The following is a 15608-nucleotide window of genomic DNA, read 5'->3' as shown; positions in this document are numbered from 1 at the left end:
TTTACACTAGTACATTTGTTTCAATCCTTTCCATAAGTTTTAAACTTATTAAGGTCATCACAGTCTTCCTTTTGTAAAGTACCTGGAATGAGTTTTGCTTCTTCACTTGCTGCCTTCTCAGGGGCAAATGATAACATTATCATTGAAACCATAACAATGTCATAGTCAATAAAAGATCATCAGAAAATTATTAAACATTCTCCTTGTTTTATCAGATCACAAGTTCTTCCAGAAATGGGCAGCTCTAACTGACCCTAAAGATACAAAAGGTGGCATAAAAGGATTTGTAAAGTGTACAATTACTGTCATGGGGAAAGGAGATTTACAAGGCTGTCTCCCTGTCACTAATAAGGATGAAGATATTGAAAAGTAAGTGAAAAATAGGATAAATGTACCTGTTATGGGGAATGCTGCATCATGCAGGAAGCAGATTGGGAATGTGGAAATCTGCGGGGTTAATTGAATCCATTTTCCAAAGACCTGGCACAGCTAAAATGGATTGATGAAACTTAATGTTGTGAGATCCTACAAACTCAGCAGTCCATCAATTGTTTGCTTATCTCAGTTAGTGCAGCACCTTGTGGATAGGGGTATGCGGGGTGGTTAGGGGTATCAGCTGGCCTCAGCACCTGACTGCTGGAGGGGAAGAAGTGCTAGAGAGTGACATCTGCTGGTCACTATCTATTCATATTGGTTAATGGATGTATATTTTGGTGCATTGGGCCCAGGGAAATTTGTCTGCGTTGTTAAGTAGCACATACTTTGTTTAAACTGTTGATATCAACGTATGATACCAACCGGCTGTGACATCAAAGAACAATTATTAGCCATTGAGGAAGAGTGCATAATCAACTAAGGGTGGAATCTTTCAAAGAGAAGCCTTATTTCTACATAGCAAGCCATTTCTGATGTTACTGCCTTAGAGTTGTTATTTCAGATCAATGAGAATGATCTGAATTTTAGTGAGGAAACAAAGCTATTCCTTTCTCTCAAGCGATCTGTTTATTTACAGCAGAACCCTCCCTGGGGATGTGGGGAGGGGAAGGGGCAGGCAGTTGTGCAGAGTCCAGGATAACAGCAATTCAGTCTACACTAGGGATATTTCAGTTTACCAAGTGCGTTCCTCAGGCCTTTACTTCCAACCACAATGGAAAGGCCTAAGTGATAAGCTCCATAGCACCAGGGACCTGGTTTCGATTCCACTCCCAGGTGACAATTTAAACAAAGTATGCGATACTTAACAACACAGACAAAATTCCCTGAGCCCAATGCACCAAAATATACATCCATTAACCAATACGATCTGTGTGGAGTTTGTACATTCTCCCCGTATCTGCGTGGGTTTCCTCCAGGTGCTCCCGTTTCCTCCCATAAGTCCATAGATGTGTAGGTTGGGTGGATTGGCCATGCCAAATAGCCCGTAGAGTTCTGGGATGTGTAGATTAGGTGGGTTTATAGGGGAATGGGTTTGGGTGGGATATCCAGAAGGTCAGTGTGGACTTGTTGGGCCAAATGGCCTGTTTTTGCACTGTAGGTATTCATTGTATCAATGACCTTGTTTTATCAGGCATGAGCAGCTTCAATGGCGGTTTGAGCAGAATCTCTTTATATTGTTTGGTGTTGGCGACAATAATTTGCATTATGAAAGCATTTCTAATGCTCCAACTCTTCACAAATAGAAATAATTTAGAAAATGGAGCCACAGCAAAAGGATTGGCTCAAAATTTGGTCAAAAGATGCATTTTGGGAAGATGAGTGGAGTTTAAGGAGGGTGTACTGGTGAGAACAGCAAGACACATGTAAACTTTGGCACCAATGTTATGGTGAGGGGTGTCGGAAAAGAAGCAGAAAATTGTAAGGAGTGTCATTTTGGAGGCGGTATCATAGATGGGTGAGATGAGTCCGTGGAAAAGTTTGAGTATGCAAATGAGATTTGAAACATAATGTGCTTGGGGCAGGTAGCTTAGTTGCTCAGTTTGAATTGGGTAATAGGTTAATGAAGCTCCTGGAGGGATGGAGTGTAGTGAACTGTGGAATAATGGGAGATACAGAATGAACTAGTTCTGGATGAACAAGTGAACAGAAAAGGGATGAAGTCAATATCAAAGGAGTGGAAATGTTTCAAGAGTTGAAAATGATAGTTTGAGGCTTTCTCAAGTAAAGGCTTTATCAATGTTTTCTACTGCTGCACTGTTTCTATTGTATGGGAAGTGATGCTATATCAGTAAGGTGAGCGAAGAAATTCACAGCATCCCTTCTGTAAGTTCTTACCTGGCATTTAGTCAAGACTTACCTATGGTCAAAATTTAACTGATGGCTGGCTATGTCTCGACAACATACAATTACAATAATATCATTGAGTATTAAAAAAACCAAATAAACTTAAGGCTGAAATCTAATCAGAAGGCTCAGTTAAGTCCAGGAGACACTGGAGCAGAAGAACGCTATTCAATCCATCATGGCTGCTTTGCTGTTCAATGAGATCATGGCTGATCTGATATTCTTCAATGTTACTTTCCTGCCTTTTCCCCATAATCCTTCATTGTTTTGCTGACTAAAAAAAAACTCTGCATCTCAGCCTTGAATATGTTCAATGACCCAGCCTCCATTGCCCTCTGCAGTAAAGAATTCTACAGATTCACTGCCCTCTGAAAAACTCTGGAGGGACTGTCTAATGAGGAAAGGTTGAGTAGAGTGGGTCTGTACTTATTTGAATAAAGTTAGCTCTCATTATTCTTAATTCGAATGAGAACAAGCCCACTCTACTCAACCTTCCCTCATTGGACAGTCCCTGCATAGTCAGGGTCAGCTTGATGAAACTTCTCCAGACTGCCTCCAATGCCATTATATCTTTCAAAGAGCAAAGAACAAAGAAAATTACATCACAGGAACAGGCCTTTGGCCGTCCAAGCCTGCGCTGATCAGATCTTCTATCTAAACCAGTCGCCTGATTTCCAAGGATCTGTATCCCTCTGCTACCTGCCCATTCATGTATCTGTCTAGATACATCTTAAATGGCACTATCATTGCCCACCTCTACCACCTCCGCTGGCAACGCGTTCCAGGCACCCACCACCCTCTGCATAAAGAACTTTTCACGTATATCTCCCTTAAACTTTCCTCCTCTCACTTTGAACTCATGGCCCCTAGTAATTGAGTCCCCCAATCTGGGAAAAAGCTTCCTGCTATCCACCCTGCCTATAACTCTCATGATTTTGTAGACCTCAATCAGGTCCCCCCATAACCTCCATCTTTCTAATGAAAATAATCCTAATCTACTAGTAAAACCTTTCTACTTTCGTATGTCATTCCCTTTGAAATAGAGGTCACCATTCCATTTGCCTTCCCTGTTACTCGCTGATCCTGGATACTTTTTTTTGTGTTTCATGGACAATGATTCCCAAATCACTGTATTCTGTAGATTTCTGCAGTGTTTCTCCTTTTAAACAACTTTCAGCTCTTTTATTCTTCCTGCCAATGTATATAACCTAACTGGTTTGGTAGAGAGTTTTATCTGAATTCAGTTCTTTGAGGAAGTCACGAGACAGGTTGACGAGGGTCGAGCAGTGGATGTGGTGTACATGGACTTCAGCAAGGCATTTGATAAGGTTCCCCACGGCAGGCTCATTCATAAAGTCAGGAGGTATGGGATACAGCGTGATTTGGCTGTCTGGATTCAGAATTGGTTGGCTGACAGGAGGCAGAGAGTGGTTGTAGATGGTAAGTATTCTGCCTGGAGGTCAGTGCTGAGTGGTGTCCCGCTGGGCTCTGTTCTTGGGCCTCTGCTCTTTGTAGTTTTTATAAATGACTTGGATGAGGAGGTTGAGGGGTGGGTTAGTATGTTTGCTGATGACACAAAGGTTGGAGGTGCCGTTGATAGTATGGAGGGCTATTGCAGGCTTCAGCGAGACATTGACAGAATGCAGAGCTGTGCTGAGAAATGGCAGTTGGAGTTCAACCTGGATAAATGCGAAGTGATGCATTTTGGAAGATCGAACTTAAATGCTGAATATAGGATTAAAGGCAGGATTCTCGGCAGTGTGGAGGAACAGCGGGATCTTGGTGTTCAAGTGCATAGCTCCCTCAAAGTTGCCACCCAGGTGGATAAGGTTGTTAAGAAAGCATATGGTGTTTTGGCTTTCATTAACAGGGGGATAGCGTTTAAGAGCCGTGAGATTATGCTGCAGCTCTACAAAACCCTGGTGAGACCACATTTGGAATATTGTGTTCAGTTCTGGTCGCCCTATTATAGGAAAGATGTGGAGGCTTTGGAGAGGGTGAAAAGGAGGTTTACCAGGATGCTGCCTGGACTGGAGGGCTTGTCTTATGAGGAGAGGTTGACTGAGCTCGGACTTTTCTCTGTGGAGAGAAGGAGGAAGAGGGGTGACCTGATCAAGGTGTACACGGTAACGAAAGGCATGGATAGAGTCGATAGCCAGAGACTTTTCCCCAGGGCAGGATTGACTGCCACGAGGGGTCATAGTTTTAAGGTGTTCGGAGGAAGGTATAGAGGAGACATCAGAGGGAGGTTCTTCACCCAGAGAGTTGTGAGCACATGGAATAGTTTACCAGTGGTAGTCGTGGAAGCGGAGTCCTTCGTGACATTTAAGCGACTGCTGCACATGCACATGGACAGCAGTGAATTGAGGGGAATGTAGGTTAAGTTATTTTATTTTTGGATTAGGATTATTCCATGGCACAACATCGTGGGCCGAAGGGCCTGTACTGTGCTGTACTTTTCTATGTTCTATGTTCTACGTTCTAACTTTGTCTCACATTATATATACAATTTGACAAATATTTGCCCACTAATTTAACCTGTCTATACCTCTTCAGACACTTTGTGTCATCGTCACAACTTCCTACCTATTTTGGGTTGAGGTGATTTATACAAAAGTGCGATTGTTATCCAATGAGTTAATCTTTGAGTTTAGGCTCATTGCGTGACAGTATATTTATTTGTGCTGTAACATAAGAAAGAGCACTTCCTGCACATGAGCAGATGCAATCTATCTCTGGGTTTATGACATTTTAGAAATGCTCAGTTTTTTTTCATTGAATTATGCCTCTTTTACAAGCTGTTGACTTTTAACTATCTCCTTTACAGTGATAATGCCATGTTGGAGACCAAAGCTCCTCTTAAGAGCATCTCTCAATTTAAACAGCCACAGTCTCAGTGACAGCGCACATTACATTTTTTAGTGTTTTAAGTAACAAAATGATATTGTTCAACTTGGGGCTTTGAGACCATGACTCTGAGATTAAAAGCTTCATTAACTAATGACTGAGCTCACTTGGATGTATAGGAACTTGCTCCTAAAAGACACAGCAGTGCAGGCTTTTAGAAATCTGAAATGAAAAGCGAAAGTACTAAACTCAGCAGGTTTGGCAGCAGTCTGTGGAGACAGAAATAGAGTTAATCTTTTGACTTCAGTTGAAGGTTAGACTTGAAATATTAACTGTTCGTCTCTCTGGAGATACTACCAGACCAGCTGAGTTTCTCCAGCCTTCTGTTTTTATTTCAGATGTACAGCATTTAAATTTTCGCTTTACCATAAGCAATGTTCACATTTCATATTTAGTGTGACAATTCTTTTGTCATACCTTCATGTTGAACTCGTTTTTCTCAAGATCTAGAAATCTTGGCTATCTCATTTGCAGGAGTGTACCTTCTTCATTCTAGTTCATTTAACCAGTCTCCAGGTCTAGGTTCATCTCAGAAGATCATAGGAATTAGGAGCAAGAATAGGCCATTCAGCTCCTTGACCCTGCTCTACCTTTCAATGTGATCGTGGCTGATTTGATTGTAGCCATAACTTCACTTTACTGCCTGTCCCTCATAACTCTCAACTCCTTTGCCAAATAAGAATCTGTCTAACTCAGCTTTGGATATATTCATAGCCTAGCTCCAGAGAATTCACTGAGAAATATCCTCAAAGCTGGTAATCTCTTAATCCACCGACAACAAAATGTGAGGCTGGATGAACACAACAGGCCAAGCAGCATCTCAGGAGCACAAAAGCTGACGTTTCGGGCCTAGACCCTTCACCATGTTGTCTTGGATTCTCCAGCATCTGCAGTTCCCATTATCTCCAATCTCTTAATCCACTGTTTGTTTTTCTGCTTTGGTAGCTTCATGCATTAAGGTGGTGCCTCTTCATTTTGTTTCCTCACGAAGAAACATCTGATTGTGTTATAGGAATCTTCTACTCCCAAAACAAATGCCAGCTGAGAGACCCTGGGCCAGGTTCTTCATCAAGGTTTATAAGGCGGAGGATCTCCCCAGCATGAACTCAGGAATAATGGGGAGTTTTTCAAAAATTCTTGGAGAACATAAAGTTTTCATTGATCCTTATGTTCAAGTTAGCTTTGCTGGGCAGCAGGTAAACATATCAAAGATATTCTTGTTGGGAAATGGAAATCTTAGTTTGTTAAAGTGGAACTTTTGCTATCTGGAATATTGTTTTCCTTAGATATACTGATGTTCATCGAAAATAAGGATTGGAAAAGATCATTTTGTGCATCAAACTTGCCCAGGGAGTGCCAACTCTTACTATTCTCAGCATCCATGTAAACTCTTGGGAGAGACAGAAAAGCAAAAAAAAAGAAATCAGGTGTATGACTCTAGGCAGGTGGTGCCAACTGAGCTAACGCAGTGTGGAGCTGGAGGAACACAGCAGGCCAGGCAGCATCAGAGGAGCAGGAAAGCTGATGCTTCAGGTCTGGACCCTTCTTCAGAAATGGGGGAGGGGAAGGGGACTCTGAAATAAATAGAGGTGGGGGTGGAGCAGATAGGTGGAGAGAAGATGGACAGGTGAAGGAGGCAGGGATGAAGCCAGTAAAGGTGAGTCTAGGTAGGGAGTTGGGATGGGTGTTGGTCAGTGGGGAGGGAGAGGCAGGTAGGTGGGAGGGAAGATGGACAGGTGAAGGAGGTGGGGATGAAGCCAGTAAAGGTGCGTGTAGGTAGGGAGTTGGGATGGGGATTGGTCAGTGGGGAGGGAGGGGCGTGTAGGTGGGAGGGAAGACCAACTGAAAATTTTATTTTTAACTTTTTCTGGCCTAAAGTTGCTGAGTTAAACTGTTCCCAGTCAGCAGATTCAGCATTAATGAGAGTTTGAACATGGTGCCCACCTGGACTGGTTTATTCAGTGGGCAGCATTTTCACCCACTTAGCCAAGTGGCATGTATTGAGACCGTCACTATTTTTCTTTTCTTTTTCTTTATTTTTGATTTGGAACTGTGAATTGAAGTTATGAATTTAATTTTGAACAACTGCTTGTTTTAAATGTGAATAGAACAAGGACAGATGCTGTCTGTTGGGGAATGGCCTGGAAAGACAATGCGACTTAATTACTGATCTAAGGACACAATAGATGAATCGGCATCAAGTGATTTCATGAAGGCCTAGTATCAATGGATTAAAAACTGTTTATTGAACTGCAATTCTTTTATTTTAATTTATCCCTTAAATGTCTGGCTGCCTGTATATGAGTGGAGTTATGATCAAAGAACATTGGTCTTTAGATCATAAACATTAATTAGATTACATTGTTGTTTATTTGATTCATAGTATTAATAATAAATTATTAATTTTGGTTTGAGTTATTAACTTGGTGTCCAAGATCTGTTATTTATGAAGCCTGGTTGGGAACAATTGGACAATTTTATTGGTCCTTGAAAGTTTTATTTTCACTGTGTTGCAAATTCAGCAACAATAAAAGCTGGTGTCTAGAGGAGATTCATAAGAACAGGTGTGTTGTTTTAAACAGCATTTATTTCATTAACAGGGAGAGACATCAGTGGAAAGCAACACAACAAAACCAGAATGGAATGAACAAATCACTTTTGTTGAGATGTTTCCACCACTTGCTCGACGTATCAAAGTTCAAGTCATTGATGATGCTAAAATTAATGATATTGCTGTCGCAACTCATTTCATCAGTTTGGAGCAAATATCTGATGCTGGAATTAATGGTGAGCTCAAGGGGACTTTTATTGTCCCCTCTTGCCTCTGTTTTTTGAAAGTTGTTTGCTTTTCTCATTGCAATCTCTTCTGCTTCTGAATACGGAAGACCCTAGATTATTTTTCACTGTTTCTAGAGGCGATTCTTTGTAATCTCTCTGTAGCCCCTGGCCTCTCTGTTTGGTGCAGCTCTCTGTTGTTCTGTATTAAATGAATCATCCTGGGGCCCATTTCAACAACAGCTGCTCAGTGGGGAATGTGCGTCAATCAGATGACCATCTATTAACTTCAATGGACAGATTTAGGTGGGTATTAAATAGGCAATCAAGCTCATCCTGACAGATTCCCATCTGATGAATAAGGTTAAGTTGAATTGAAGAGTGATCACTTTTCCTCTAAACTTCCCTTTCTCAGACAGTTTCTCTCCATAATCTCCAAGTGCACACTGTACATAGCAGATTAGTGCACCATCTTCAGTCATTGGGGAAATAGTAGCAGAGCTCAGCCTCTGGACCCTTGAATAATTCAGTGATGTCAGAGCCAATCAGTCTTGGTCCTCTTTACTGTCTATCTCTCATCATGCTGGTTCTGAAGAAAAGATACATGGGAATCAATGATCCTCCACTGCTCTGCAGGAAAGAGAATTCCAAGCATAATTATCCTGTGGGAGAAGAAATTCCTCATCAATTCTATCTTAGATGAGAGACTCCCTATTTTTAAACTGTGTAACTTCCCCACGGGGGAAACATTCTCTCAGCATACACCTCAGAATCTTATGTTTTAATTAGATCCGAACTTGTTTTTCTAAACTCTGATCAGTATAGGACCTATTCTACTCAACCTCTCCTCAAAAGGCAATCCCCTCATCCCAGGAATCAACTGAGTGAATCTTCTCTGAATTGCCTTAAATGCAAATAGGTCTATCCTCTGTACATTACCATGTGTCCCACATCGTCACTGTCAAGAAGTCCAGCGTCTTCTAAGATTAAAGAAAGACTATTTGCAGTGAGTGAAATAACATTGATTGTATGTGGAAGGAAATTTAGCACCATTTAAGTTTTCCAGCCTGACAATGATTAGCCCTGGAATTGCTGATAGCAAAGGAGACATTGAGGGACTTGTAGTCAAAGCAGTAAGAGAGAGACCTTTTATTGAGCTACCAATTAATGGAACACCGAAGACAAGTACAGGACAAACTGTGATACATTCATTCATCTGAGACTAAAGAGAATTTTTAATTTTGCCATCCTGTCTCGTGATTGTCAACCAGTTAGCTGTTCAAAATTTTAGAACAATACATGATAGTTTTCAAAAATATCATGCTGAAATTGTCACGTCAAAATTTGGGTGGATAGGTTAAAAGGTGCTTCTGGATGTAATAGCATATTAGCTGCTCAAGGCAAACCCTCTTCATAGAATTGTCCATGGGGACACTGTAGTATACATGGCATCATTAACTGCAAACAGAATATGAAAGTAACTAACACATACTAGCTGTTACTTTCAAAGTTACGAACTTTAAAATTTCAACTGCTGAATGCATTTGTCTTCTCACGTCATATTAAGGAACAGGATTGTTGCACCTGCGATATCTATTTCAATTGAATCATCTCCAACTTATCAGTTCAATATTTCCTGACATTATTCAGAGCTGGCTATGCTGCCTGTGATAATGGGAACTGCAGATGCTGGAGAATCCAAGATAACAAAGTGTGAAGCTGGATGAACACAGCAGGCCAAGCAGCATCTCAGGAGCACAAAAGCTGATGTTTCGGGCCTAGACCCTTCATCACCCTCTCTGATGAAGGGTCTAGGCCCAAAACGTCAGCTTTTGTGCTCCTGATATGCTGCTTGGCCTGCTGTGTTCATCCAGCTTCACACTTTATTATCTTGGCTATGCTGCCTGCCTGGATTTTGATAGGCTAATAACCCTCAAAAGAAAACAAACAAAAGCATTCTACTTCATCCTAAAAGATCCACAGTGCTATAGAATATAACCTGAAAATGAGTGCCCAACCAAAGGGGAGATTTTGAGAGGGCAACAATATGTATTCAAAGATGTAAGGTTTATGTTGGGTCTTAACAGAGGAAAATGAGAAGATTTCAGATCCTGAAGCCTGGGTGACTCAAGGCCCATTGAACCATTCCCACAGTATGACATGGCTGACTTTCTACCTCAGCTGGATCTTCCTGCATTTTCTCTGTATCCCTGATTGCCTTAGATCTACAAAATTTTGGGTACTATCTAGTACGCCCAGGAGTGTGCAACGGGCATCAAAGCTATTTTGTAGTAATGACACTCTTAGAATTTGGGGAACATTGCAGTATGTTGTGTGTGGCAAGATTGCACTCTAGTGTGATGAACATACCTCAGGTCATTTTGCGATGGCTTCTAGAGTGTTCTGTAGTATTGGCTTCAATATTTAAGGAAGTGTTGAAAGCAGTTCAGAGAAGAGATGCAAGACTAGTATGTGGAAGGGGAAGCTTCTCTCCATTAGCCAGTCAGAGTTGCGTATTGCCCTTGGCTTGGCTTGCCCTGTTGGAAATATGCCATCTTTGAGAAGGGAGGGGAACAAATTTTGAGAAAATGGTAAGTGTTTGAGTGAAGTCCCTCTCTGTATAGGAGCACCCTATCTCTCTATGACTCCAGTCTTCAGTTTGCAAGGAGAGTCTGGGAGAAGCCGGGATCATTCTCTTAGGAGTGGAGAAGATTGGGGGCTGGTGGGATTGGATCGAGGTGTTCAGAATCACATGGAGAATAGTTTTGATTGAGTCAGTGAAGGAGGAAATCTTCCCAGTGTCAGGAGGTTTGGTAGCCAGTGGGGGACGTGGGATTTAGGGAAACAGGTTAAAGAACCAGAGGGGGAGGTGGGTTGAAGGGAATGGGATAAAGAACCAGAGCGGGAGGTGGGTTGAGAATGGGATCAAGAACATTACAACATTTAAAAGACATCTGGACTGGTGTATGAATAGGAAGAGTTTAGAGAGATATGGGCCAAATGCTGGCACATGGAACTAGACAAGTTCAGGATATCTGGTCAGCAAGGATGAATTGGACTGAAGGGTCTGTTTTCGTGCTGGATAACTCACCAGTGTTCTGTACAGTTGTGGTCAGATGTCCTACTTTTGTAGTCCATCTTCTTTGCAATAAAGACCAATGTTCTCTTTGCCTTCTCAGTTGCTAGTCGTACCTGCTGTTATAGACAATAGGTGCAGCAGTAGGCTATTCGGCCCTTCGAGCCAGCACCACCATTCATTATGATCATGGCTGATCATCCACAATCAGTATCCTGCTCCTGCCTTATCCCCATAACCCTTGATTCCACTATCTTCAAGAGCTCTATCCATCTCTTTCTTGAAAGTATCCAGAGACTTGGCCTCCACTGCTTTCTGGGGCAGAGCATTCCATGTATCCAACACTCTCTGGGTGAAGATGTTTTTCCTCAACTCTGTTCTAAATGGCCTACCCCTTATTACCCAATTGGGAAAGGGCATTGATTTTCAAGCCATACTACACCTGCTGTTGCCACAAATGTTAATGATCTAATCAAAGTATGCAAAGTCTCTGCTTCACCTGTCAGATATAAGTTAACAAAAAATACTGACCAATTTCCTGTACTTAACAAGGATTGCTGTTTGTTACAAATAAGTAAACTCTAAGTAGACAGAGAAACTGGGAGGAGGAGTAGGGTTTTGGGCCCTTCAGCCTGCTCTGCCCTTCAATCATGACTGATCCTTTATTTCAATGCCATAATCATACTTTCTCTACATACCTCTTGGTTCCTTTAAAATTGAAAACAAAAATATCTTTAATGAATGTATACAGTAACTTGGCCTCCTACAGCCTTCTGTGGTAGAAAATTCCACAGGTTCACTACCTTTTGAGTGAAGTAATCTTTCCTCAGCTCAGTCCTATTGGAGCATGCTCACTGCCAATTAAGAGTATTCAGCTCCTTGTGCTAATGAACCCAGTCACATTTTCAAACTATTTCTCAGTGAAGCCAAACTGTCTGATGTGCATTAATGTGTAGCTAGCAGATTCACTGCTGGGGAAATTAAAGTTTCTCTTTCTTCATTTTCTAACCTGCCCTTTTCTGAGATCTACTTGCAATTTTGTTTTTAATTCATTTAGGATAGTAGGACAGTATTTATTGACCATCCCTAATTTCCCAGAGGGTAGTTAAGAGTCAACCACATTGCTGTGGGTCTGAAGTCACATGTAGGTCAGACCAGGTATGAATGGGAGTTTCCTTCCCTAAAGGACATTAGTGAAGCAGATGTGTTTTTCTGACAAGTGACAATTGTTTCATGATCATCATCAGGTCCTTAATTCCAGATTTTTATGAATTGAATTCTACCATCTGCCATGGTGGAATTTAAACCTATAAACCCAGAACAATTGCTGACCTCTGGGTTAACTGCCTAGCAATAATACCACTGGGCCATCGACTCCGCTAAAGAGCTGCCAGAATTTGATTATGCCTGCATGACCCCTTCCAATCACTGCTGGCCGTCTGACAAAGTCAGCATTTTAAATAATGAGAACGGGTTTTACTAATGAATTGAACAAATGTGATAATTTTTTGGTCTTTCACCAGAAACAAACCTTGCAGTGTCCTGATAGTCACAAAGACCCAGCTGATTCACTAAATCCCAAATAGCTTGAAAGGTATTCTGTGCCGTAACCCCAACTCTGAATTCTGAACCTCCAAACTAAGCATCAAATATAAACAGTTATTTTAATAACATTAACAGGGAGACTAGGAGCAGGAGCAGGCCACATGGCCATTTGAGCTAACTCTGCCATTTATTGTAATCATGGCTGATCCTCTATCTCAATGTTAGATTCCCTCTTTCTCACTTGCTGCTTTTAAGCTCCAAATATTTGACTGTCTCCTTCTTGAATATTCTCAAGAAGGAGATATGCCTTGGCCTCCATAACCTTCCATGATAGAGAATTCCACAGGTTCATTTCCCTTTGAACAAAGAAATGTTCCTCATCTCAGTCCTAAATGGTCTATCCAATTCCAGGTTAACATCACCAATCAGGGAACTCATATTCTACTCCTTGCCCAGCTCCCCACAATCTTATCACTGCAAACATCAATGATGGCCCTCAGCTACTTTTGGTTCATAAAGTGGTCCCTGGCCTCCTAACTGTGTTTTTCTCTCCAAGATGCTGCCCAACCTGCTGAGTTTCTCTCGCACTTTCTGTTTTTTGTTTTAACCTGGCTGACCTTGTTCTAATCACTACTTGCAGTGCTGAATGTCTTTTCAAGTTCCAAACTTGCAATTATGTAAAATTCAAACTGTGGAACTCCTTCCTAACTTTGCAGATTCTGTGAAAAGCTTCACATTATCTAGTGGCCTCTTTTTTTTTCCTCATTACTCCTGTACTTTACAACCTTTTAAAGGTTGGGATACAAGTGCCATTGGCTAGGCCGACACTTACCACTTGTTCCTAATTACCCAGAGGGCTGTTAAGAGTCAACCACGTTGCAGTGGGTCTGGAGTGTCATGTAGGCCAGACTGGGTAAAGTTGCAGATTTCCTTCCCTAAAAGACATTAGTGAACCAAATGGATTTTTACAACAATGGCTACATGACCACCATTGGACGAACATTTTATTTCTGATTTTTAATTGAATTCAAATTTCCCTATCTACCATGATGGGATTCATACCCCTGTCCCGAGAAAGTAGCTTGGGAATTCAGGATTACAATTCTTCTGACATTGACACTACACCACTCTCTCACAGATGGTGTTTTCACTTCATTCAGAAGGACGACATCTATGTTCCCTGTCTGATACGATCTCATTTGCTCAGGTTATTGTCACAGTCTAGTTGTTGACGTCATCGCTTCCACCAACGACAGCATCACGTTCTATCATTGACACCATCATGTTCTTTCACTAACACCATTGCATTCACTCATTGAAATTACAACATTCCCAAACTGACACTGTCATATTCCCAAATTGACACCATTGTATAAAAAACAAAAAAAAACTGTGGATGCTGCAAATCAGGAACAAAAACAGAAGTTGCTGGAAAAGATCAACAGGCCTGGTAGCGTCTGTGAAGAAAAAATTCCCCGACTGACACAACAGCATTCATTCACTGACACCAGTGCGTTTCCCCCACAGAAAACATTGCACTCCCTCTTGAGAAGCTGAGTATTACAGACTCACTCCTTGCCCAGCTCCCCACAATTCTATCACTGCAAACATCAATGATGGCCCTCAGCTACTTTTGGTTCATAAAGGGGTCCCTGGCCTCCTAACTGTGTTTTTCTCTCCAAGATGCTGCCCAACCTGCTGAGTTTCTCTAGCACTTTGTTTTTTGTTTTAACCTTGCCTCACATTGACATTACCTTACTTGTTGTAAACCTAATTCCTGTTTACCTTTGTTGATATTTTTCAGCTGGATTCCACCCTACCTTTGGCCCAGCGTGGATTTACCTCTACGGCTCACCTCAGAACTCACTGCTAATGGATGCTCACAAGGACATGAATGAGGGCCTAAGAGAGGGGATATTTTATAGAGGCCGAATACTTATTGCAGTGACAGTGGAGGTTTACAGCTCAATTTCAGCAATTCACAGCACAAAAGACAAAAGTGCAAAGAGCGTATTGAGCAAATTCAAGCAGACAACAAAAAGCAAGAAATCAAAATCCAAGTCTAAGATTAAAGAGGAGAGCAGCAGCCAGAATGAAGGTGAAGAAGGTGCAAATCTCCAAGAACAGCCAAGTACAGTGGAGGTGGAGGTTGAAGAAGTCCATCCGGTCCCTGAGGTCAGTTTCAGGGCAACCTTGATGTACGCTCTACATTACATACACGGCTCCTATTCATTGGGCCATTTCTTTTACCAACTGCCATTGGTGATATAGTAGAATTCAAGAATGTTCAGAGATGGGAAATGACTCTTATGTCCATCAAGCTGCCTACTTTTCCATAAAATAACTAATTGTCCTAGCTCTTTGAGATCTATTATGCAGGCTTGAGGTCAAATGTTACTAAGATACAGCTGTTTTATATAAATTCAACTTCTAGTTCTGAGTTTCCCCACCCGACCCTGCAGTCTCCCTAACTCCCCTCCCATTGAAGTTCCACCTCAGTGCCCCGTGATAGTCTAACATTAATGACTTGGACACAGGGATAAAAGGCTCTATAGCCAAATTTGCAGATAACACAAAAATAGGCGGGATGGTAAATTGCAATGAGGAAATAAGAACTTTTAAATGGATTTAGATAGGTTAGGATAGTGGGCCAAAATGTGGCAGATAGAGTTTAATGTGGATAATTTTGAGGTCATGCATTTTGGTCAGAAAAATGGGAAAGCAATCTATTATCTAAGTGGGGAGAGACTTCAGGGTGCTCCGGTGCAGAAGGATCTGGGTGTCCTTGTTCATGAGTCACAGAAAACTAACATGCAGGTACAGCAGAAAATACAACAAGTGAATGAAATGTTGGCTTTTATACCTAAAGGAATAGAATATAAAAGTAAGGCAGTATTAGTTTAACTATACAAGGCACTGGTGAGACTGCACCTGAAGTATTGTGCACAGTTGTGGTCCCCATATTTGTGTAAAGGTGTGATGGCATCGGACACAGTTTGGAGGAGGTTCACTGATTGATCTCAGA

General features: G+C 41.6%; 1 protein-coding gene across 1 annotated transcript in view; it reads left to right on the top strand.

Moving 5' to 3' along the window:
- The window catches only part of fer1l4 (fer-1 like family member 4), a 253912-nt gene that overhangs the window by 46932 nt on the left and 191372 nt on the right, over nucleotides 1–15608 (top strand). The window contains exons 12-15 of the mRNA XM_059652665.1: nucleotides 216–369; nucleotides 6200–6383; nucleotides 7788–7974; nucleotides 14388–14758. Coding sequence (XP_059508648.1) covers nucleotides 216–369; nucleotides 6200–6383; nucleotides 7788–7974; nucleotides 14388–14758 — 896 coding nt within the window. The remainder of the gene's footprint in view (nucleotides 1–215; nucleotides 370–6199; nucleotides 6384–7787; nucleotides 7975–14387; nucleotides 14759–15608) is intronic.

Source organism: Stegostoma tigrinum, chromosome 19 (assembly GCF_030684315.1).
Source record: "Stegostoma tigrinum isolate sSteTig4 chromosome 19, sSteTig4.hap1, whole genome shotgun sequence".
Lineage (NCBI taxonomy): Eukaryota > Metazoa > Chordata > Chondrichthyes > Orectolobiformes > Stegostomatidae > Stegostoma > Stegostoma tigrinum.
This window is presented reverse-complemented; position numbering and strand designations above follow the sequence as displayed.